Source organism: Haliotis asinina, chromosome 2 (assembly GCF_037392515.1).
Source record: "Haliotis asinina isolate JCU_RB_2024 chromosome 2, JCU_Hal_asi_v2, whole genome shotgun sequence".
Lineage (NCBI taxonomy): Eukaryota > Metazoa > Mollusca > Gastropoda > Lepetellida > Haliotidae > Haliotis > Haliotis asinina.
In genome coordinates this window covers 63,512,675-63,537,702 of record NC_090281.1, presented here as the reverse complement: position 1 = coordinate 63,537,702, position 25,028 = coordinate 63,512,675, and the positions used below count along the sequence as shown (strand labels likewise).

General features: G+C 41.0%; 1 protein-coding gene across 3 annotated transcripts in view; it reads right to left on the bottom strand.

Moving 5' to 3' along the window:
* The window catches only part of LOC137274120 (protein jagged-1-like), a 72,387-nt gene extending 48,699 nt beyond the window's left edge, over nt 1-23,688 (bottom strand). The window contains exons 1-2 of one of the 3 annotated variants that reach the window (XM_067807126.1): nt 23,256-23,688; nt 2,128-2,181 (exon numbers count right to left, since the gene is read on the bottom strand). In XM_067807126.1, the coding sequence (XP_067663227.1) occupies nt 2,128-2,181 (54 nt within the window). In that variant the 5' untranslated portion in view covers nt 23,256-23,688. Of the gene's footprint in view, nt 1-2,127; nt 2,403-23,255 lie in introns of those variants that run through there. The other 2 variants (XM_067807128.1, XM_067807127.1) reach the window with 2 other exon arrangements.
* Between the last annotated feature and the right edge of the window lie 1,340 nt (nt 23,689-25,028).

Below are 25,028 nucleotides of genomic sequence, written 5' to 3'. Positions count from 1 at the left end.
AGATACATTGCATAAAACGTTACCCAAAGCTTCTCGGGAGAGACTGTGCATTTCGTACTGGCATGTAATCTAAAACAGTCCTCGTGATTTTGTAATCAGGAAATGTATAAACAGTCTTGATACTATCTACCGGTGATATGATATAACACACCGGTATTGTCTAACACATATGCTGTTAAATTGTGTACTATTATTGAATTTACGAAAAAATAAATTAGAGACAGTCGGTTCGAATTAATAAGTTCAAATTATCAGCTTGTTAGCTTGTTAGCTTTCGGAACAAGTCTGAAAATTCCAAGAACGTGTACGATAAACGTGATGTTTCCAACTCGAATGTACGTTAAATCGTTGACGTGATGTTAGTAAACTGGTCTCACTGACAGATCACGACAACAACCTGCCAGGCAACCTGTTGGGTAGTAGAACACAACACCGGTTAAACATTCATTAGTTATGACAGGAAACAGTGATGCTGTTACCATTGATGCGAGCATGGCACGTGAAGGTCAAATGAAATAATTTAAAACTATGGTAACAAACAGCTGCACGCGTAGCAGCAACCGACTGATAGCGGATGATGAGGTGCATTGTGACCACATGTGTGCTGGGGGTGGGAAATAGAGAGGGGAGGGGGCGGGGAGGAGGATAGTTCGTTCCAGTGAATGCTACCACATTATTGTACAGGAAAAAAGACCGTTTCCTTTACGTTATGATCGTGTGTTGCACTGTGAAGTGTTAAAGGGACCTGGGTCTCTATTCTTCCTGTTGCCAAGTGATGCAGAAGTAAGTTTGTATGGAACAAAATAGCCATATAGATGCTTTGGATTAACTTTACCACACACGAACGATCACACATGAAACCAAATGTTTCAAAAAGGGTGCGCACAGGTGATGACGGTGATGATGATGATGATGATGATGATGATGATGATGATAGTGGAATAACGGGAAAATAACTATGACCGTTACGGTTCTTGTTGTGCTTTGAGTTTGGACGACACGGTCCGTAGATATTAATCAAAATCCTGTCTCTTCGTGAACTGATACCAAACATCGCCCCTTAATCACAAAGCATAGAGTGTTTCCCCATGGAACTCACAGCAATATGTTTCTGTAACTTCTTCAGTGTTCTGTATTACAGTTTATGGCCAGCGTTCAAGTCGCCGAGCTGTGAACACACCACGATTGCTTCATTCTCGCTATCTTTATAAGAGCCCTGACATTACTCTCAAACATGGTGCCAAATTGTCCCGGTTCTGCTTCGCCAAAGAGTTTTATTTTAAGGAAGTATCAATTCCATTTTCATAACTGGCATGCTCATACCAAGAGCAAATACACCTCATACATTAAACTCTTGGATGGCTGCCCATTTACCATTGATTCTTGTCGAGTAAACTGTTTCCAAAACAAAACCAAACATAATATTTTTTAACAAATTGGTCGTTGAAAAACTATTATGCCAGGTTTGTGTCAGATAAATTCGAACGATAATGGGTGACAAATGACCTGATGTGCAGATCATGACAGAATGCATGTACATTTAAAATGATTCTTCTATCATCAGAATTTTAGATGTCGCGTTTGGTATTCAACATGGTTAAAACAAACATAAACACTTGTTAAAACACAATCTCCATCACAACACTGTGACGGCAATTAAGACGAACTTTTGCAATCTGACTTAGGTTAGATACAGTTTATTTAAAATATTATTTTGTTGTAAACATTTGTCTGAGAAAACTGTTTTGGGTAATGTTTCTTCGGACAACTTTTCAGGTAGATATTTAAATAGAAAGTATCAACAAATTCTCTCATATTTAGTACATGTACATGAAAAGTCAACCACAGGTTGATGTGTCTAGCATGTATGCAAATCCAGTTCTCTATTTGCACAACTGCTTGGCTGTGAATAAATGCGTGTTCTTTCATCACAAACGATTCTTGCTTAAGTGCACGATCTCGGCAGATGCACGCTACATAATATCACGTGTTAAACTCCTCCGACAGTTAATCAAATTACAAACGCTATCGGCTTAGTGACGTTCTTCCGTCTCTGTTATGTATGAATCGCTATAAATAAACCCACACCATGTCAAAATTAAGATAGAGAATTGTAAACATCCTTACCTGTTTCGCGCACAACACAAGAAGGGCCGAGAGAACAATGGGTATGTCCAGCATCTGGAATGGCAAGATGAGAAACTCATCAGACAGGTGAAAGGAAAGCAGTGTCGTCTGCTACTCATAAGCAGACGATCGTTGTTTCTGTAGACTTGGCGAAGGGTAAGTAAGCGACTTGGGACCCATGATACGTTTTATGGGATTTCAGTGAGCCAATCAAGTCACAGTTTTTCTGAAAGGTAATTGTCGTCTGCGAAGTTGAACAGACGAGCAAATTACCTACGGATTTCGTGTTTGCACCACGTGACCGCGAAGAGGCCAATCAGAACATTTTATGGGGGGCGGTTATGGTAAATCGATTCGCGTGACGAGAGGTTAATGCCTGAACTGGGGAAACAACCGAAATCGGGAAAAATATTGAATTTAATTACAACATGATTTGGGAATGATTTGTATTAAGTTTCAAAGACAAAGGGATGTTAAGAAACATTACAGTTAGTTAAAACCCGTAACAATGTTAGCGACGTTGGCGTTACAAAAGATTACCCGCTAACTCTAATCACGTGACTAATTGTTGATTTTCTTTCGTCCAAATCTCACTGGATAGTAGAGTGCAATTACTCTTGATTAAGCCAGTAAACAGCACATAACATATAATATCAGCATTTCGCTTCCGCTTGAAGCAAACGTAATTCCGATGTTCTGAAAGTTCCAGAGAATGGTTCTATTCCCACGGTGGCTGGTATTATGTAATATTCCATCTTTGTGCACTGAATATCATGAATATCTGCAACCCATCACATCATTATACCCTTGACAATATCAGCCAACATAAATGACGGAAGTTATACACTTTTGATCTCGTTGTGGCTTTTTCTAAAAAATATTGAATATTATATTGATATTGTAATAAGCTGTAAAATCTGCCGAGGAGCTACCAATCTGAGGCAATTCCTATGCAAGCAGCAAGCTAACACAAGCCACCGACGTGAAATGTTACTTTAAAGTACTGTTTGCATTTATAGGCTTAGCGTTTAATACCTTCCATTGCCACGTTTAAGACTCAGGTTCGACCAACCAAGGGTACAATGTGTGAAGCCCATTTCCAGACCGACCCGACCTGAAATGGTTTGAATGCTGCCAAAAGTGGCGTAAAACTATTTCCATGTATCCATTCCTTAATACAGCAATATTGCATGGGCCTTAAATGATCGAACCTGGACCAAACAAACCAGAGGCTGATAGCACGAGCACTGATCCAGGCTGTGCCCTGATTGCAATAGGGATGCATAGCAGAAGGCGATGAAAACATAGTCTGGTCTTGGGCGGTATAGTTGTACTCTTCAGCTACAAATACTACTATGACAAATGTACTTTAAGTTTTATTATAGTGACGATGAGGAGGCTGATTTCAAGTTGGTTTGTTATTTAAGGCCGGGCTCAACACTATTCCAGCTATATGGCGGCTGTCCGTGAATACTCAAGTCTGGACCAGACAACCCAGTGATCAACAGCATGAGAACCGATCTACGAAACTGGAATACGATGATGCGTCAACCACGTCAGCTAGCCTGATCACCCTTTCGTCGCCACTTACAAGCCTGGATTACGGAAGACCTATTCTCCAAGGGTTTCGTAGGAGGATGAGAAAAGGGAGGGGAAAATTCCATAGCGGAGATGCTATGATCCAAGTGCATAGTAGCATATACTTCACCACAAATGTTATTTTCCAAATGCGCAGTTTCTTAATTCTATGCATCACAATTACATATACGCCTTTACTCTGAGGACACATAAATCAGAGCGTCTGTATCAGAAGTTGTCATCTGCTGTCATCAAGGTGCCAAAAGAAAATCTGTCGGTCGAGCTGTGTGCATGATGTAACTGTGGACGGGTACAGTGATGTTCAGAACCACAAACCCCTTCTACACAGCTAGATCAGCGCAGCCTACACCCATGTTCACACACACGCACAGTAAGTGTTTTGATTCAGGGCCTAGTATTTTTGAAAATCTCTCAATTAGTCCAAAATCTAAATTTCAATGGATGAAAGTGCACGTTTTAATGGTTCCCCTTGCACGACACCCGTCATTAATATGAATGATATATGTCAAAAACACAACATAAAATCTAGACATATGTTTCAACACAGGCTCTGCCATGTTCCGCCCATCATATCGTATATATGAAACCCGACCCTACGACTCTCAGTGGGAAGGACGGGTGTCAAAACCCCCAGCACCCCTACTGAGATCTTTGAGGGGTGTGATCACGTGTTGACCTAAAGGTTAAATATTCCTTGTCAATCAACCAACATCTGTACATGTCATCACAAGTGGGCGTATAAAATTATTTAAAAACAGATGGCCCAAGACATATTTACATCGCCTGGGGCGGTGGGATAGCACAGTGATGAAAGCGTTTGCTGGTCACGCAGAAAACTCGGCTATGAAATTGCTTGAATATCGCTAAACACTAAATTGTAAAACCGTACTCACTCACTAAATACTAGTATATAAATCGCGTACAGCAAACCTCTTTTCGTAGTAGACAGAGCTCCAGGCAGGTTAATAACAAGCAACATTTTTCAACGTATTTAGGCATACGCGACCATTGAACCATTGAACCGACGAATTGAACCTGAAGTTAGCTCTCAGAGCAGACCCTCCACCCATAACACTACGGAAGCGGTCATGAGATATGAATAATAAGGGAAGTGTTTTCATCAAGAAAATAATAATTTTCCTACATCCTGTTTATTTACATAACAGGGTAAGGACGAGTGAACTCAAGCGATAGTAACTGAAAACCTTGACAAGCAAAAACGAAATACAACTAACACACTTTTTTTATCGCAGCTACTATGCAACGATTATTGAAAGAAATCGTATCTTTGAAATCACTTCTCAGAAATCATAAGTACTTTTCAACAAACCATTCCACCTCCCTAGTTTTTCCAGCGCGTGTATGGGGGTTTGATTACAGAACTCGCCGACAGCGCAAAGTGGTGATATAATTGTGTCATAGATGAAAGGCCGATTATTTCAAAAAAGCTCCAGTCATACAGATATAATTGAGAAACTTACAAGGGCGGGCTGTATGCATTAAACGGAAACCTGATCTTTAATTTCGCTGAAATATTGCCGTATATCTTAAGAATCAACGAATGAAAAAATGAAACGTGTGGGTTCGCGTGGGTTTAGAGCAACGAGAAAAAGCTGAAAATTCAAATGTCATTTTAATGGAAGAAAAGAAAATAATTCACAAATCAAGATTATAACGTATGCTTGGTTTATGTGTGCTTATTGCAAGTGCACCCGCGGATGGGGGGTATACATGCTTCGTAAACAAGGTTGAAATCACGAAGGGTCACGTACGGTGCGAGATAAATAGTCGACCACGCGCATTAACGAACATGCACACGCCCACTGGCAATGTCTACCCACGCACGGTTAGCAGTGAGTACATGTTATTTGTCGCCGTAGTCGACGCTATTCCATGTATATGACAGAAACGTATATATCATGCATCATGATAGGGGCAGACAAGAGTCTCCGTAGGTCGAAATGAATCGATGTTCACGGTATCATGGGCTGGGTGGGGCAGTGGTTGAAGTGCTCGCTCGTCACGTACGCCCATGAGGGTCCTAATCCCCACGATTCCCGTCGTGATATTGTTATATTGCTAAAGGCTGCGTGAAAGGACACTCACCCACTCATGCTATAAACCACATGTACGTACTGTCAATTCGACCACTAAAGGGGATATTGATGCTTGGAGATAATCAGCGCACTATTATACGTTTCCAGGATTAAAATCATCTGCAACACAAATTATTTTGAAATCCGTCGGTGGTGCTGTCAAGGAAGATTTCGTGTTTGGGACACGACCCGTGAAGATTCGGGGTACAAATGATCTTCAGTAACCCAACCTTGTCGTAAGAGGCGACTAACAGGATTGGGTGGTAGGCCGGCTGACTTGATTGACCGATTTGTGTAGATCGATGCTCATGCTGTTGATCACTGTATTGTCTGGTTCAGACTAGATTACGTACAGAACGCAGCAATGTAGCTGGAACATTGTTGTGTACGGCGTAAAACCTAACCCACTCACTCTTAGTTAGGACACAGGGTTAAACATAATTGATAGACCGATATTCTTTCACGAGACATATGTGTTCGAACACAGACGCAGTGAATTTTGATAGTTATGGTGTTTCTGGACAATTCCGCTTGCATGGGTTTTCAGCTTATGATTTCAATATTTAACAGTATATGATACACATGTTTGCTAAAGGTTTGGGAATCCACTCGACCACTGACGTATGAATGAGTATAGTTTTGCAAGATCTCAGCAATATCACGGCGGGGAACCATATTGACAGAGAATATACTTTACGTTTGAAGTGTGCAAAAGGTTTCACACCATGAGAAGAAGTACAATTTCAAACACTGATTGAATTATTTCATTCTGGTAAATCCCATTGCAGGATTCTATTTTCTCTTGCAGGTGGGGAGCATTGGGGTTGCCTAGTAGTTAAAAGCGTTCGCTCGTCACGCCGATGACGCGGGTTCGTTTTCCCATTCGGGAACAATGTGCGAAACCCATTCTTGGTGTCCCCTGCTGCAATACTGAAATTCTTCAAAGGCATATTAGAAGTTAGCGTGGTAAGGCAAATCTTAACAGGATGAATTGGTGTATGAGTATATTTTACGCCGTTTAGGCTTTATTCCACGTCATAGGAACACGTGGGAAATAAGCACTGTACTTCTAATATTGGAACCCGAATAATGATTAAAATCATTGGCTAGCCAGCTATCCTGATATACATGACCCTAAACTAAACAAATTTAAGAAAAACCTCCCTCACGCAATATCTCACTCAAACATGCACGCACGAACGAACGCAAGCCGCCATGTCGAGAGGGGTATCATCTATCATGGAATTCATACGATTCACATTCTTACGTTTGCACAATAAAACCAACGGAACAAGTAGTCTCGAGCAATACATGTCCTCGAGAACAAACGATGAACGGTTCCGATAACCACAACCTCAGCACAAACTTGAGATTCTCCTTCAACAATGAGCTCTACTCAATCAACGCCAGCAATATACCCTCCATTCAGCCCTGCCACCAGCGTAACACTTGCATACCACATGTCAAACAAGCATCAGCGGCGCCTTTGATGTATTACATGCCGAGCACGTGCACGGCATGCCAAGAAGGCAGGAGTAAATCTCGGTGGCGCATATGCACCTTGCACACGCTACATCGCAGGTGTATCGTGACCTAGGCCGCGCGGGTCACCGCGACTGTTGAATGCTGCGCGGATGCTCCGATTGTTTTAGCGAGACCCACGAACCGTTAAGCGCATTGGGGATAATCCGTATATTTTTTCGTGGAGAGAGTGTAATTATCTAAAGGAGATGAAAAATAAACTCACGATAATATGCGAAATGGCATTCTTATGTAGAAAAACACACGTGGTGACTGAATTGAATTGTACGCACATTACTTGTGCCATTATCCTGATTTAATGTTTTGAACAAAATTGGTATTTGCCTTTCATTTGACACAAGTAGGCAACGCGATGTTATCCATGGGAAACTAATTAAAATATAATCTGATTTGTAGAACCGGCATACTGACATTATTAGTGAGTGAGTTTAGTTTTAGTTATTTCCAACATCACGGCTTAGGACACCACAAATGGGATCCACACATTGTACCCATGTGGGGAATAGAACCCGGGCCGTCGGCGTGACGAGCGAACGCGTTAACCACTGGGCTACCCACTGTCCGTTGACACCATTAAGCTCACAGTATATCAGCCAAATAACTACATGTATACATCCACATCTATTACTACAACTGCATGTATGGCATCTATACTTATTTCCACATGACGGCGGTCTATTTTCCCATCGTGTTGTACATCATTGAGGTTGCCACTTCTAAATTCCACTGAATGCATGATACCATTTCCATGTGGGCCTCATTGCTAACCCCCAAATTCAAATCTCTACAGAAAGATGTAAGTTTTAACGTTTTTAAATATTCTTAAAATGAAATGTAAACATGTTGTGTGTACAGCATTATTTAATAAAAACATTTGGAGTTGAATGTGCGTACAAAATACGATTTTATGTGTCCAGCTGACCGCATTGTGAATACCAAATATCCTCCACATCGACTCCGAATCCTTCAGACCAGGAAGGGGTGACTACCTCATTATTTTATCATGACCGTCGTTATTCATTACTGTTCTGTCACTACAAACGAAAACATTCATTGAAAACCCTCTGCACAGCTGGCTCCGAATCCTGCTCACCAAGAAGAGGGTGATGACTCAATATCCTGTCATGGACGTCGTCATTCGTCACCGTCCATTTCCTAAAAACGTCAAAACAACAACGTCGAAAACCCTCCGAATCCTGCTCATCAAATCTTGACTGACTGTTTCATCATCCTACCAACAACGTCGTCAATCCTCAATCAACTCGAAACGGCCATAATACATCAAAAACAAAATTAAAGACACGTAATCGAAAAGGTGTTTCCTCAAATTCAGCTAACTAACTCGTCCAGCCCATTTTCAATTTTTCAAACTGTGAAAACGATGTCGGATGAATATTTGTTAGTATACATTTCATCTTCAGTTACAGTCCTGTACGTCAGTTGTGAACCGACGAGTGCGCAAATGCCTGTCAGATAGATATCTTTGACACTTGAAGGTCACTCCGATGGCCGAACTTATTTCTCATCTGTCTATATTTTGGCAGCAGTACACAATGATCTATCAACCAGCTGCACACCAGAATCCTTTCATTCAGAGAGGCTCTGCGTCTGAAACAAACACATCTCCCGATAGTATCACTCCCTGTCTTACTATCTTGCCAGAAGTAGTAAAAATTAGGTCACCGTGACGTTATCTCTGATTGGTCAATCTTAATCTCGTCTGGTCGCGTGCCGCAGCGAGATCTCGTAGCGGCATACAGGAGCCTCTTTGTCAGTGTATGTGTTGTGTGCCTCTTAAACTCGGAGATAAGACGAGAATCAATTAGACGAAATGAATGTACAAGTGGAGAGATTCAATTATGTAATGGTCACGTGAAACCAGAACGTCTCTATCTCAAGTTTGGTGGAGTACGGGTTCCTCGATAGTGGTGTACTTCAGTTTCCACATCGTTATATTTAATAAATCGACACGTTCGTTTCTCATAAACTTTAATGAAAAAATAGAAATGGGAGACATGTTCCCGTTCATGATGCAATATATCTGCAGGCATTCATGTTGGACCCGAGAAGAACCGGGATAGAATTGGTCTTTAGCAACTCATGCTTGTCGTAGAGGCGACTAACAGGATCAGGTGGTCAGGCTGATTGACTTGGTTGACACATCGTAACCCAACGGCGGTGATCGATGCTCGTGTCAATCATTGGATTGTGTGGTCCAGACCAGATTATTTCAGACGGTAGTCATGAGGCTTGAATATTGTCGAGTCCAACATCTTTGAAAGATTAGTACTACTGTTACACCAAACGACGCTGTTACGTAGATTTTCTTATGTAGTATTATTGTCATCATGGATTTTAAAATAATCGTAATCGCCAAGATGTTACTCTTGACCTTTCATTTCGGATATCACTTATACTGGTGTAGAAAGTGATCACAACTATAACGAACGGTATGCGTTTTGTGTCATTGAGTTGCATTGTTGCAACGCTTCTTTTCCGTGTGAAGAATGTTTTAGGATGAAAATGGTACCCGGAAATATTCAAACCAACATCTGTATCTCCTTAGACTTGCTTCCCTGCCGTGGTATAACTTAAAGCTTTATAACCGACAACAAAGTAACAATACAATGCAAATTAACAATACAAATAACAAATAGTCAAGTGGGTAGAGCGTTAGTAAGTGACGGTAACGGCGGGTCAAGCCCACTGAGGGTGTTTCCCTTCCTGATATTCCTTTTGTTATGCAATAGCGACTATAGCAATACTCAATAATTAGTTAAGGGTCTTAGATCGCTAACAAGAGACTCTTTCTTGTTTTGTTTTTTTTGTTTTGTTTTTTTTGTTTGCTTGTTAGTTTTGTTTTTGTTTTATTTTATTTTATTTTTTTTTTTGGGTTTTGTTTGTTTGGTTTTTTTGGGGGTTTTTTTGTTTTGTTTTTGTTTTGTTTTTTTGGCGGGGGGGGGGGGGGAGGGATTTCTACGCTAATTACTGGTTGGTCAGTACCCAGTCGGAGCGGTCGGGTAGCCGCTTGTCTCGCTGAAGACTTGGGTTCGATTCTCCATGTGGTTACAATGGACGAAGTGATGTGAAATGGCTCAAATGCTGCTAGCAATGCAAAACAATGTTCACTCCCTAACTGTCAATGTCTTTGGTTGTTTGAGCTTCTGGTGTTCTCTCCGTCATATTGCTGTAAAAGTGCTAAGAGTGGTGTAAAACCATCCTCACTCACTCACAGAACCTCGGCACTAATGATGTACAGTGGCGTCATAAAACAAGAAGACTCCACACAACGCTATAAATAAAGTTTGCGATGTGATGTGTGATATCCGCGCGCTATCCTTCTCGCAGACATGTCACAAAACATTGAATACCTCAATCTCCTGACGTCGTCAGGGCCACGTTATTACACACGTTTCCACCTTCATGGATCAATGATAAACAGTTCGGATGCGGAACACATGCGTGACATTTTTGTCAATATCACCTATCAGGCTCGGGTCACGTGACCGTATATTCTCTAGCCATCAAGACGTTTACAAATTCGTACTTCGACTTGGCCACGGCGATGTTGATCATCAGCCTTTATAATAGTTGTTGAGTTTCATTCCAGGTGGTGTTTCGAGAAAAACAACGCCAGTAGTAAGAAATTGAGACCTTACTTAGTGTCTGAATATATAATTTTGACAGTAACTAACAAACCTATTTAAATTGAAAAGGAGCCCAAGGCCGACCATTGTGAGTGAGTTTAGTTTTACGCCGCATTCAGCAATATTCCAGCTATATGGTGGCGGTCTGTAAATAATCGAGTCTGGACCAGACTAGCCAGTGATCATCGGCACGAGCATCGATCTGCGCATTCGGGAGCCGATGACATGTGTCCACCAAGTCAGCAATCCTGACCACCCGATCCCGTGAGTTGCCTCTTACGACAAGAATTGTCGCCTTGCATAGGAAGCATGGGTTGCTGAATGCCTATTCTACACTGGACGTTCACGGGTCAGGCCGATCAGAGATTCAGAACCTGAATCGAGGGAAATCTAGACTTGCTTTATTTAGAGCCTTAGCACTGAAGGGAGTGCCAGGCTGTGGGGAAAATAATGTGGTTCAAGGACTGAGGCAGACAATCAGAAAGTTCATTACTACTAACACCCGCCCTGCTTTACATTAACACTGCACCAGGAACGGTACCTCTCACTGCCACGGTCGTCATGAACTAAAATACGAGAGCAAAGAAATACTGGGCCATTTAAGTTCGTGGTATAAGTTTTATGTTGCATTTTATTTTATTATGTTTTATTTTTTTTTGCCCCACGACGCGTCACCGTGAACCGTTTCTCATGTTCAGTCATGGGTTTGTGTGGTCCAGATTAGACAAGGATAAAATTTGATAATAACGGTAAACACTCTTTGGTTTGTGAGAAACCAGGAATTCAGTTTTAAGAAAAGGTATCATTCAGTTCCACACACTCTACCAATGTAAATAGCATGGTATATTTTGGCAAACCCTTTGCATTAGACGAGTCACTGGGTGGATAGGTTATGAACAAATGTTTTCAAAATCAGCATGGAACAGGTTAGATCATCTCCTCTTTGAAAGTTATATACCTCCGTGAAAGGAATTCACTTCTGTACTAAAATCACACTGAACCCTGTTCAAGATTTAATTCACCGTTGTCATAAAGGAAATGGATATTAGCGTTTAACCGGCTATGCGAATGGTGAAGTTTGATCGCATACACGACATAGCATCAACTAATGGTTGATAATGTAAGCGTCGATCGCCACAACGTATATTCCGATTGGAACAGGGAGGTCATGTGAACAGCTGAACACCTGGTTAAATGTGCAGCATCATGTTATATTTATTTGAGGTACAAGTACGAGATGTGATAAGGCATTTAATAAAACACTTAACGGTCACGTGAATAGGACATTAACTAGTTAATGTCTCTTTCATTGTCTCCGATGGGTAATCGTTCATAGAGAAGATTTCTGTCCACGGTTCTCTCTGTCTTCGGAGACTGCGCACTATTTCAACAGAACCAGTTTGCAGAATTCAAAACTGGACTCCTGTCAGTCATATGTATAAGTATGTAGCCGACATGTGACTACCAACACTGGAAATTGTACTTAATATATAGGACTGGCTCTTGTAGGCGTGGAATTAAATCTGTAAATAAATTCAAAGTTTAACACTTACCGTTTGTGTTCAGTTCAAACGAAACGCGTGGAAATCCAACGTGGAGACCGATTCCAGACAATACCATCGATATGAACATACAGACTGATGTTTAAGGTCCACATGGAATATAACCAATCACAAATGCCGACGATAACCACCATGCTTACATATATCCAGTTTCACCGAAACCTGCTCAGGTTTCAGAATAACGAGCACGAAGATTGGCTGTCTTCACCAGCCAATGAAATACTATACATGCCGCACGTGCAAAAATTTATGTGCATTGAAGAATACGATATTTAAGAGATCGACAGTGACGCTTGAAAGATATGGGGTGTATTCTGAAGCATAAACCACTGTTTTGAAGGTTTTAATAGTTCATGAACAAGTCAAAAGATCTCCTCACACAGACAGTAGTAAATATGATAACAGTCCCTCATATTATCACAGATGGTTTCGCTGAATGTCATTTTGGATTCAAACATTGGATTTCCGTTTGGAAACATGATATCTGGATTCCATTTCCGAAAATTTAATTCTCGAATGTAGATTCTGCTGTGCCATAGATGTGACTTGTTTGTTTTTTGTCGTGGCACTCAGTGAAATCAGGCTAAATGACAGCGGGGTGTAAACAGTGGAGAATAGTCGTGGGATATGTTGATACCTCAGGCTGCCCATGTATGATAGTAAGCAATATTCAAGATTGCTTCGTTTTAATGATCATTTCACGATCTCATGTATAAATTCCTAAACTGAATATACTGATAACCCACGTAATCCATTAATTCTGTAAATACATGTATTAAGTGTCGAAGACTGACCATCCGATCCAGCTGGTTGACCCTGGCAGCAAGCATGGGTTTCTGAAGATGGGTCTCACAGTCTCTGAACTACAATATTTGCTTACAGCCTAGCCCTCCTGCTATAGCTGTAAGTGAGGCAAGTCTAGATTTCCGCAGATTCACTCATCTCACTGGGGCTTCTTTTCGGTAAAATGGGATTATTTGTTTCTATTAAAACCATATATATTCAGAGAGTAGGCGTTTGTCTAAGGTTTCCAATGACCTGTTCTATCCCTGCATTCCCGAAGGATAGTAGTAGATTCAGCTGTGAAATATGTTATCAGTAGGTCAGGTAAAGTCAGCTAACGAACTGAAATAAACAAATTAGTTCTTTATAATTGCTGTTCGTTTCAAATATTGTTCACAAGTGGGCGGTGCCCAAAAAGAGTTTGTTATATGCATCAGTTCATTATAAGCGTCATGTTTGCAGAAGTTGACTAAATATGGAAGTGTTTAGGCCTACGTTTGGTAGCCCCAGAGTTACACTGGATGTAGACATGGGTACGAAATGACAGGTCACTGGTCAGTTCCATGGATTCGAACCCACAACTAAGCAGATCCTGGCGTGACTAACGGGCCGAAATCAGCACTCCGAGCTGTCCTCGTGGAGAGTTTATTTCTCAAGCTCATTTCCGACATCACCACATAATCAAGAAATGTGTAGTATGACCCTTTAAGTTAACTGTTGGCTACGCATAAGCGTCACCGTTTTGTGCGAGAGTTGTTTGTTACGAGATTATGAGACAACTAAATGTAACAGCCTTCCCTTCCTTCATAACAATGATTGTATATATATAAAAAAATGTGCTTACATCCGATCTAAATTTGAAATAAGCTATGCTCATCTTTCATTCCCCTAACGCTGAAGCAAATGTATGTGTTTGGAAGAGCAATGACGTCATAGTCAATATTCATACATTCACGATAGTCTGTAAAAGTCTTCTCTTGGAGAAGATGTTTAGATTGATATGAAGATACGTATCCCAGGGTAATAAAAGACTTTACTTACACGCTATAAAACAAAGATCTAACATCTTGTGTCAATTACTATTTTAGTAGTGGCGGATCTGATAGGGGTAATAATTCAGCTGAGAGCAGATGGCGGGAATTCGTTTAGAAGTGGTATCAACAGCGCGCATTAGTCTACTGTTAATTGAACCCCACTGTGTAATTATGTAATTTGATGTAATGTGAACATTTATTTGTTACGGGACATTAATGTTGCTTTTGATGTTAAACACAAATACAGTAGGCAGTGTCGGGTTTGTGGGCTGACTGCTGTGGTGTAGGCGGTTACCGGTTTGAAATTCCTTGGACAGGTTAAAGGATTCTCGTATGCTCTATTTTCTTCAAGGTGAATACAAGCATAAACGTTTAACAGGGTATGAAACTCAAGAAAAAAAGCTCTGGGATGGTTAAATGTAACACTTGCCGGTCCTGACCAAAACGTACCTGCCCATAAAATATTTTCATGTACATGTCTACATTTTAACCCGACCGTTGGGTAGATGATTTTGAGAATCTGGCAATCCGTGTTAAACACAATCCGTCCCGGGCGGTCGGGCAAGCAGATATTTCGACCTCTGGTATAAACGTATTCATAGTTACGTCGTGTTTGAAGTTATTGCACTTGTAGTGTGGTGGTAATAGGAACAGCAGTGGGAGGAGAAGTATAAGTAGCAGTCGTAGTAGTAGTAGAAGCAGCAGCAACAGTAGTAGTTGTTGTTGTGGTTGTCGTAGTCGTAGTAGTAGTAGTTGTGGTTGTAGTAGTTGTAGTAGTAGTAGCAGCAGTAGCATTAGCAGTAGTCGTCGTAGTAGTAGTAGTAGAAGCAGCAGCAACAGTAGTAGTTGTTGTTGTGGTTGTCGTAGTCGTAGTAGTAGTAGTAGTAGTTGTGGTTGTAGTAGTTGTAGTAGTAGTAGCAGCAGTAGCATTAGCAGTAGTCGTCGTCGTAGAAGTGGTAGAAGGAGTCGTCGTCGTTGTAGTAGTAGTGGTAGTAGTACAAGGAGAAGACGTAATAGCACTAGTACTTTTAGTAGAAGTAGTAGTTGTAGATGTAGTTGAGATGTTGTATCAGTAGTAGTAGTAGTAGCACCCGTCGTCGTATTAGTACTTGTATTAGAAGTTGTCTTCACCGTAGTTGTCGTAGTAGTAGCTGTACTGGTAGTAACATTAGCAGGGCAGTAGTGGTTGTCGTAGAAGTAGTTGTAATGATAGTTGTAATAGCAGCAGCAATAGTCGAAGTTGAAGTAGTCGTCATCGTCGTGATCGGTAGTAGTAGTAGTAGTAGTAGTAGTAGTAGTAGTAGTAGTAGTAGTAGTAGTAGTAGTAGTAGTAGTAGTAGTAGTAGTAGTAGTAGTAGTAGTAGTAGTAGTAGTAGTAGTAGTTATGCTTAACATGTTCCAGTAGTTCTTAACTTTACGTTTCCATGTAATAACGCACTGCTGGTTGCTCTCGTACTGCACATACTGCTTTAGAGCATTAAACTTCCTCATAGTCATGGGCAAGGAAAGATCATCTGCAAGACATCTCCCTTCATCTCCGAATGCTAATCCTGTTTTAGGAGTATCAATATGAGTCAACACTGCTGTTTGCTGGGGAGTTGCACAACCCAGTGCCGCTGTTTCACACCGAACAAACATCCTACATTTACTTGGATGTTTTTCGAAACGAGTGAGTTTAGTTTTATGCCGCTTTTAGCAATACTCCAGCAATGTCGCGGGAACACCTCAAAATGGGATTCTCATAATGTATCCGTGAGTAGAACCAGGAAGAGGGGATACTTTAGCCACTAGGCTATCTTATCGTCCCTGCCTCGGGATAATGGTAAATTCAATGGCGTAAACAAGACACGTAAGAATGTCTCATAAATACACATTCTATTACTTACTAAGTCTACACATACTGGTGCAGTATTCTACGTTTGTAACGATGGCCCTTTTAACGAAGTGACGGATGTAAAGAACTTGGTAATTTTCTTCTTCCGACTACCTACTGAATATTTTAGTCAAAATGGTTATAAAGAACTATGATTATAACGGACTAAAATTAATGGTCTCTTTGAGTTATTTATAGCCTTAGTTTGCTGTATCAAAGAATCTCATTTGTGTACGTAGTGCTTTCTGCACTTAGCATCCTAAACACCATTTCATCCATGTTGATCAATAAATCATTTTGATCACTTAGTTTGGTGATGTTTTTCGTCCATTCAAATTCAATTGATGTTTGCGCAAACAGTCTACGATTTCGGCTCATTTGCCACATAAAAGCCTACAAAGAGTCGAAACCTTTTTGTTAAATATTATCCTACACATGTAAACCCCCGCTTATCTTTTGAACGATCTATTCCAAATGAACAAGCACGATTTTTCCTTTTTAATATTCCGTTTCATACTTCAAAAGAAAACACGCTCCTTTTATGCAACGGCGACCAGATACTCGCATTTACATACGAATCACCCCTGTATAAATCACATCGACTGAATCAAGTCTTGTAATTCACATAAATCAAGGACAAAGAGTTGATCTCTGCCACAGACCTAACGCTTCATCAACGGAACATTTAACCACTGAGCTTGGGGTTAAGTCATCAAGTCAGTGTGATATAGTTCATGACCACCACAAGATTGAGAAAGGTTTTACGCCGTTTTTAGCAATATTCCGGAAATATCACGAAGGGGACACCTGAAAATGGGTTTCACACATTGTACTAGTGTGGGGAATCGAACCCAGGTCTTCGGTGTAACGAGCGAACAGTCTGAGCACTAGGTTGCGGCAAGCAAGAAACTGAGTTCGCTTCGAAACATGGCAACCTCTGAGTCGTTCGCTAAACAGCGAGGTGGTCTGGGGATAAAAGCATAATTAGCACTCACTCACTCACGGGTCATCATAAAACATCATCAAAAGGGACACTATGATTATGCAAGTACTATCAGCCCCATGAAATCAATACCGGCGAGAAATGACGACAACAGCGTCTGCATGAGCTATGCCACACAACCAAGTTATCACCCTCAAATCGTAAACAGTGTCATCTAGCCATCCAAATTTCTTTTAATCTTTTCTCATATCGAGAGCGACCAGTAGCAGTTCAACGCCGAGTTAATTGCCTCTACACAGACGCAGTTATCCGAGCGAACTGATTACAGTCTATTAGTACAGTCATTAGCTATTAGCCAGCGCTTCCTATCACTGCCACGGATCCGCGAATGTACATCCTACCTTGATAATTACACCCTTTCATCGCCCGCAGCTCACGGATTTCATTTAAAAGCTTTAAATTGAATTCTGAGATACGAGCATCTCTAAAAACAATCAGTCCTGACCGCTGCTAAGGGTTGCTGTTCGTATCGATTGGCTGAAATATACATGCTGCTATTTCTGTCGACTGGGTCTGTAATGGTCTTGTCGTTGTCAATTACTTCTGTTGTGTTACTGTCAAGTGTATTTGATAAAAAAAAGAAAACATAGCACATGAGGTACACAAATGTTAACAGTTTGATATATGTTACTGTCAGAGATACAAATATCCGTTGAAATGATAATAGACTTGAACAGTAGGTATGCATTAACCAAACAGATATTTGGAGATGTTGCAATATCACGAAACCGAATTAAGATTTTTAAACAGACAAAACAATGCGCCTTGAGACCCGTAAAAAATGGATGTGGTAATTTGTCTACATCAAGTTTCCAGAGTTTGGTGTCCACCATTCCACAACCTACAGGCTTCACGAACGTCATCAGTTGACCGATAGTCCAGATGATCGTCCACGAAACGGTCGCACGTAGGAACTGATGTGACGTCAGACAGAGAGTGACGTCAGAGATGAATGGTTCAACGTAACGTCACATCAGTTCCGACGTGCACCCACAAGTGTTTGAAAGATATCCGTTTGACACACAATAGATAAACCAGCGGTAGTAGTTTGGCGTAGTGTGCGAGGCGCTAATGTCAACGACCTTCCATGGAGCAACGCATTCTCCAACGTCCTTCACCGCACACGTCAGATGGGCGCTATCATCGGTATGAGCAAAACGGGCCCAGGAAAAGGACTGTCTGTAATAAATGTAACACTTACCACAATATTCCGTATGGAGTTGGGTGGTGTCGGATTATGTCGAAAATCTGTCTTCACGTTATCTTTGTTTACTACCTTCGGTAGTCACTGTCAACTGTTTTAGCACTCATTTCCGGTCTCCAGTCGTTGCGTTTTAAAAGGGAAGACTCAACTGAAGTTGTGAATACTGTGAATTTGAAGCTAGTGAATCAGTGCCTACCTTGGACTTCCGGTGAAGTGCATTTGAGCGAAATGGAGCGAGTGAATTTTGTTTAACGCAGTAAATTCCAGGAGTCATAGATTGACCTAAGATGAGAGGCCCCAAGGCGCGCAATGTTTTGGTGGGACACAAGACCACGGCTATGTTGATGGCGAAAGGGGTCGAATTGGGATTCGAACCCACGCCCGTGGTGTTTTCTAGCACAACTAACAGCTGACGAACAGCCAACAGTCAGCTCGCCCACACGTGACGAAAATGAGAACCGGGTAACAAGTGAGTAACTGGTGGGTCATATGGACTAATCGACGAATCGTTGCTCACCCTATTAACCACTGGTTTGACTCTTCCAGAAGAAAGTGCATATAACCGTTCCTACTGTAGACGTTATGTTGCATACAGCTACGTAAACCAATATTCAACAAAGTCACATGGACTTAGGTATACGTGCTGTGTCTCCTTCAACGTACACTGACTACATGGATGGTTTGTTGTTTTACGCCGCACTAAGCAATATTACGGGTATGTCGCCGTGGTCTGTAAACAATCAAGTCTGAACCAGATCTGAAACTTTTAAAAATATATCCAAACCTCCTTCCACCTCATTCAGAGTTCCTCTGCATGACTTGTGGTGCCAAGTTTAATCAGTTAGATGATTTGAAAATCGTGAGTTGTGATTGGTGCGTTCAACCTCCCTGCGTAGACACCTGATTGGATATAAAGTCAGCCAAGGGAGGTAATAAAATTATCGAGTCGAATAGTAGATGCAGCCAGGGTATAGCTGAGATTTATCGCGGGTGTGTTTGTAAGGGACTAGAGGCTTCCTATATTCTAATTTGTTTCTACATTGTGTTAATGCCACTGAGCTATATTGCAGCTACTTGCCGGGTTGTAATATTCGAGTCTGGACTTCAAACCCAATGACTGACCTCATGAGCGTTATTTGGATACGACGATATGTGTGAACCAAATCAGCGAGGCTAACCACTCTATCCCGTAAGTCGTCTCTGAAGCATGGATTACAAGCCGAGGACTAGTAACAAGCGCATGTTTACTTGAGCAGTGTAAACGGGAACCGGATTAAACAGGATACAATGCATATACTGGCTCTGTTGCCGAGAAATATTGCCAACATGCTGAAGCAGTTTCTCGATCCAGTCTCAACCTTTTGCCTAACTTTCACCAGAATGATACCTCCGTAAGTGTATGTTTTTCATTCATATATATATCGACCGCGCTATTCTTGTCTTGTTATGTCCGACTCTTGAAAAACTGCCGACTCAACAATCATTATTTTCTGTCTTGAAGTATCCTATAAACCACATGTGAGGATATTCTGACATACACTTAACGTGAAGAGGGTACTGAGTAGGTAGAATTCTCCCAAACCCCATCACAGACAAACGTCAAAGAAAGGAAAAAATACAATGTACATATGGTTAAAAGAACAAAATGGTGTTGCCAAATGTAATTGTTCTTAAAATCAAAGCTGAGTTCTGATAAAACGTATCTGGTGTGGTAGATCTTGACGATAGGGGTAATCGGTTACTTCAAACGGGATGTAATGACATGCTAGATGGCGTTGATTTGTAACGTCACTGGTTCTTCTCGGGTGCATCAAAAATGCATTCATTTCAAAAGATACGGAACGACAGCACATGTTTCAAATGCTGGAATTAAATGAAAACTGACAGCCGTTGACCTTCATCATTTACGGCGAGGTTATGGCAGCCAAAAGCCTGCCTATCCCTGACTGAATCAGTGAGTGAGTGCGTGAGTGAGATCTTCAAAAAAGTGACAGTGCTTTTATTGCATACGTGCTTACATTCATCCACACACCCCATACCCCGCCTCCCCACAAACACACGTGAATTGGGGATATCGAGTTAAAAAAGATGAAATTATGTGAAATCGCCCAATAGATCACAAACATTGAAACGATTGGCACTAGCTGAATCCATGAACTATGCGAACTGCACAAGTATACACAACACCTTATATACTAATGAACATACATAGTTGCACAGTTTGGTTATATGAATGTCACCTACAATACTCACAAAGCAGATGTACAGGAGTATCGCTATTTTTCACCGTTGACGATGTTCACTGCATCAATCACTGGTTTGTCTGATTCATAATTAACTACATATCAGTCGTGACGAAGTTCTCCATTTTGACCGCGTCATAAATTTGTCGCTAAATTCCATATTCAAGCAAATATGAGTGAAGTATTAGGTTGAGGAAACCATTATACACAACCATTAATAATATCTCAGTTCGTTATCTGTACCGAATTACAATTACGATCTTACGAAAACACTCGTGGAGTTTGTATCTATAGTCGTGAACCTGCATCTTAGATTTGGGCAACTTAATAATTTTCACCGCCAAAAACCTGCGTGACGTCACATTGGCGACGGATAAGAGAACCAACTTCATTTCTTATCGTTTTAACAAAATTGAAGTTCTTTCATCATACGCTGTCAACCCTGGCCTTCGTTGACGAACGTTAACCTCACTTTGAAACATGACACTTCTTCTGTGAATGTTTGGAATATGCTTCAATAATATTACCAAGGGACCTTCCATGAAATTATTCTTTACGAGCGAAGTCTTTTCAGGGTTCTTTTCTTCCTCTTCAACGACTGATTTTTATTTGATTTTGATAGTTTAAAATGCGTTTACTCAAAGTAATCTGGACCCTTTCATGTTGGAATATCCTCGTAATTCAAACAAGCAGGAACATTCATTTCCTATCTCTATGAGATTCTAATGTATTTATACATGAGCAAAAGAAGGTGTATCAATGAATAAGATCATTGTTTCAAAAATATGACTGACCTGAGAAGATCCGATTAGGAACCCATACTTGTCGATTAGGCTCCTTGAAATGATTGATGCATGTCATCGTATCCTAGTAGGTCGATGTGCTCATGATGTCAATCATTGGATTGTCTGATCCAGCCTGATTATATACAGATATAACTAGAACACTGCTGAGTGCGCCGTTTAACAGCAAACACAAAAGAGGTCACCGATCTTAACTAGTTCAGAAAAACATACGTTCAGTAATATTGATAAGGTTTGGGGGTTTGGGGCTTTTTGGTGTGAGTGAGTGAGTTTAGTTTTACGCCGCTTTTAGCAATATTCCAGCAATATCACGGCGGTCGACACCAGAAAATGGGCTTCACGGGGCTTTTTGGTTTTGTTGTTGCTGTTGTTGCTTAACGATGCACTAGCCAATATTTCAGCGATGTGGTGGTGATCTGTAATAGTCGAGTCTGTACCAGACAATCCAGTGATCTATAGCACGAGCATCGATATGGGCAACAGGGATATGATGACTTGGTTCAACCAAGTTAACAAGTCTGACCACCCGATCCCGTTGGTCAGCTCTTCACGAGTATAAGGAACCGTGCCTATACCAAATGAGGGAGTCGGTAAGAAGATTTTTTGCGACGATTAATGCATTCATTTTTTTGTTAATCTCTTTTTTTAGGAAGGGAGTTGGTACCACAAGAGAAGTATGCACAACAACGCCACATCGATAGTGCAAAGTAAAGAAACATAGGCAACATTAAATAGAGACAAAAATATCACATTAACGTCATCATGAAACGTCATCATGACGTCATCATGACGTTCTAGGTCGACCGAAATATCGTTGTGTGGTTTTTTTTGTCAGTTTCAATTTCACTCAGTTTCAATTTAGTTGAACGCGTTTTCCTCTTGTTGAATTCAGCAGTTCTTAATAATCGCTTGTCAACCAAAACGTAAACCTTCCTGGACGAGATCGGCTTATCACGTTTTTACCGTAAGCGCATGTCAAAGTGTCACGTGACAGGATTGATCGTGCTGCTCGTGCAGGTGGGGAGAGATTTCACTTATTCTCAGAGACAAATCCCGCTATTTAGGTATTGACTTTTCCCCAAGACAGAATGTAATAAACACTTGTAGGCAGCATTCCCTTTAAAATATTTTCAACGATTTTCCATTGATAATGAACTTGAAAATTTCCTTAAAGTTTAAAATCTATATGACCTAATTCTAACGTCGTCTCAAATACAGAATCATGGCGGTGTATTTTCTTGGGTTTACAGGAAAGAAATATTTACATGTGACTCGATAAAAAGACATTTTATAGCCTCATTCATATCCATTACACTCACTTTATACCATATCTCCCAACTGACTGTTTACTATCATCAAAGACACTGAATACTGCTTAAAGATCCTTTTCTCTCATGGTATTAAAAACATTTATATGATCACACAGAAAATAAAATACATAGACCCAGTGTAAACGTCTTTTAAACTCTAAAGTTCCACAACACTCTCATTAAAGAAGCTAGCATTTCAAAGCAGACATTGGATTATCAGTTCAGCTGATAAATACAGTCACTCACAAAATATTATTAAATGACAAGTCGGCAAAGGATCCTTCCTATAGTAACCGATTCATGGGGGAAACAAAAAGATACTTTAGCATCAAAGTGGTGTCACAGCGTTCATCTCACTGTTTATAAAATATCAGATATAATGCATGAATGTATAACTGTACTTCGGTAAATAAATATATATCTACTTACAGTGATGACTGCTCTCCACAGTAACAGATGATGTACTCAAGCTCCACAACAATCACAGTACACACCGCGTCTAACTTCAGATTTCCACAAATTCCTTCTGTGTCCTTTAACAAGCCGCTTTGAACTTACATCATTAAACTCAAACCAACTTTGAGAATTTCCATTCCAACACGGCGAGTAAGAATTTCCCTCCTGAAGTCTGACGCAACGAACTGTGTCTTTCCCAACTGCCCGTCAACCAGTGGTTCTCAAACTAAAGCCGAGCTCTGTTTTCGTAATAAAAATTACGTTTCGATTTGTTGGCCCGCCTCCAATTCCTGCCGACAAGCAGTGGCTATCCACGGAGCGCTTGTCAAAGAGAACTCTTTCGTTTGGAAGGCTGAGACTGTCCGTCTTTTTCCGTCCTCGCCCGAGCGCTTCCGAGCTGATTGTCAAACACGACGGGTCTCTGAGCTGCTTGCAACTGTTTGGCGCGCTGATCAGCAAATACTCCCGACGCTCACGTTGATTATTTTCTCTCTTGACAGGAGTTTCGAGGCGATACTTGAAATAATTTTAAAACAATGATCGTCTTGTGATTAGGAAAATTGGTGTGTAAGCGGTCAATACCAGAAAATGCTTTCAGGTAGTTAAATGGAAGTTTTTCTTGAAGAATCTCCAGCCGGGAATTTTGCTTAGCATCCGCCCTGAGGGGACAGTGTCAACAGCCCGACCCCAGGGATTTCATAAACAAACAGATGATAGTTCTCGCGTAAGCAAGCGCAGAGGCTTTCATCCCCGCTTCTGAACCGCTTCCCTTTACGAATACACGTTACCCATACGGACTGGGATAAGCGAGACTGTGCCACCCCTCCCGCCCACCTGCCTCACCCCAGGAGCAAGGTCACGTGATACCACCTGTCCGCGCGTGACAAAGGTGAAATCCATTAATTATTTCAATATCAAACACAGTTTTAAAGACACCGTGCAACCGAACAGCCTCACAATGCATTCAAAGGCCAGTATTATAACTGACCACTCTGTTATCTGAATCCGACTGACCGGTGCAGATCACATGACCGGGCACGCGCCGTAACAATAATTATTACTATTCAAATCTGAAGGGGCGGTTTGACGATGGCCATCTTGGACTATTCACTTAACGAGGGTGGAAAAGAAGGGGTTGAAGACGTCTATTCAGAACCACATTTACGATCATTATAACCTCGGATTTACCCCCGGCTAGTGTGGGAGTGGACTGTGGTCAGTTGGTGTTTGACCAGTTGGCTTTAGCCAAACACTTGTCAAGAAACCAGTAGTTAAAAGTCAATTATCAGCCCCCTTCAAATCCTCATGTTGATAACACGTATCACGAAATACCCATGCACGCGTTTTTCTAGCATCTGGCCGGTTTTAATGCCCCGTAGTTCAATGTCCATGGTGATATGGTAATTCATCACCACAGGGAAACCTAAATCACATGTTAACAAGCGGTGATTATTTGGTGGCTTTGTTTAGAGACGAGTGTTGAAAAGTTTCATCAACCAACTCGAGCAGGCATGTGCATGAGCATGGCTGGAGCCCAGTAAGAAAAAATACAAAACTGCAAAGAACCTACATACCATTTACCTGTTTACTTGAACGTACTCTCCAATAACAAGAACAAAAATGTTAAAAAATGGCGCCGTTCACCAAAGGGCTTAACATACAGGTATTACCTAGGTATATATCAATCTGTGTTAGTTTATGCTCTATTTAAGGTTTAAACAGTAATAACTAAATTAATTTAACCAA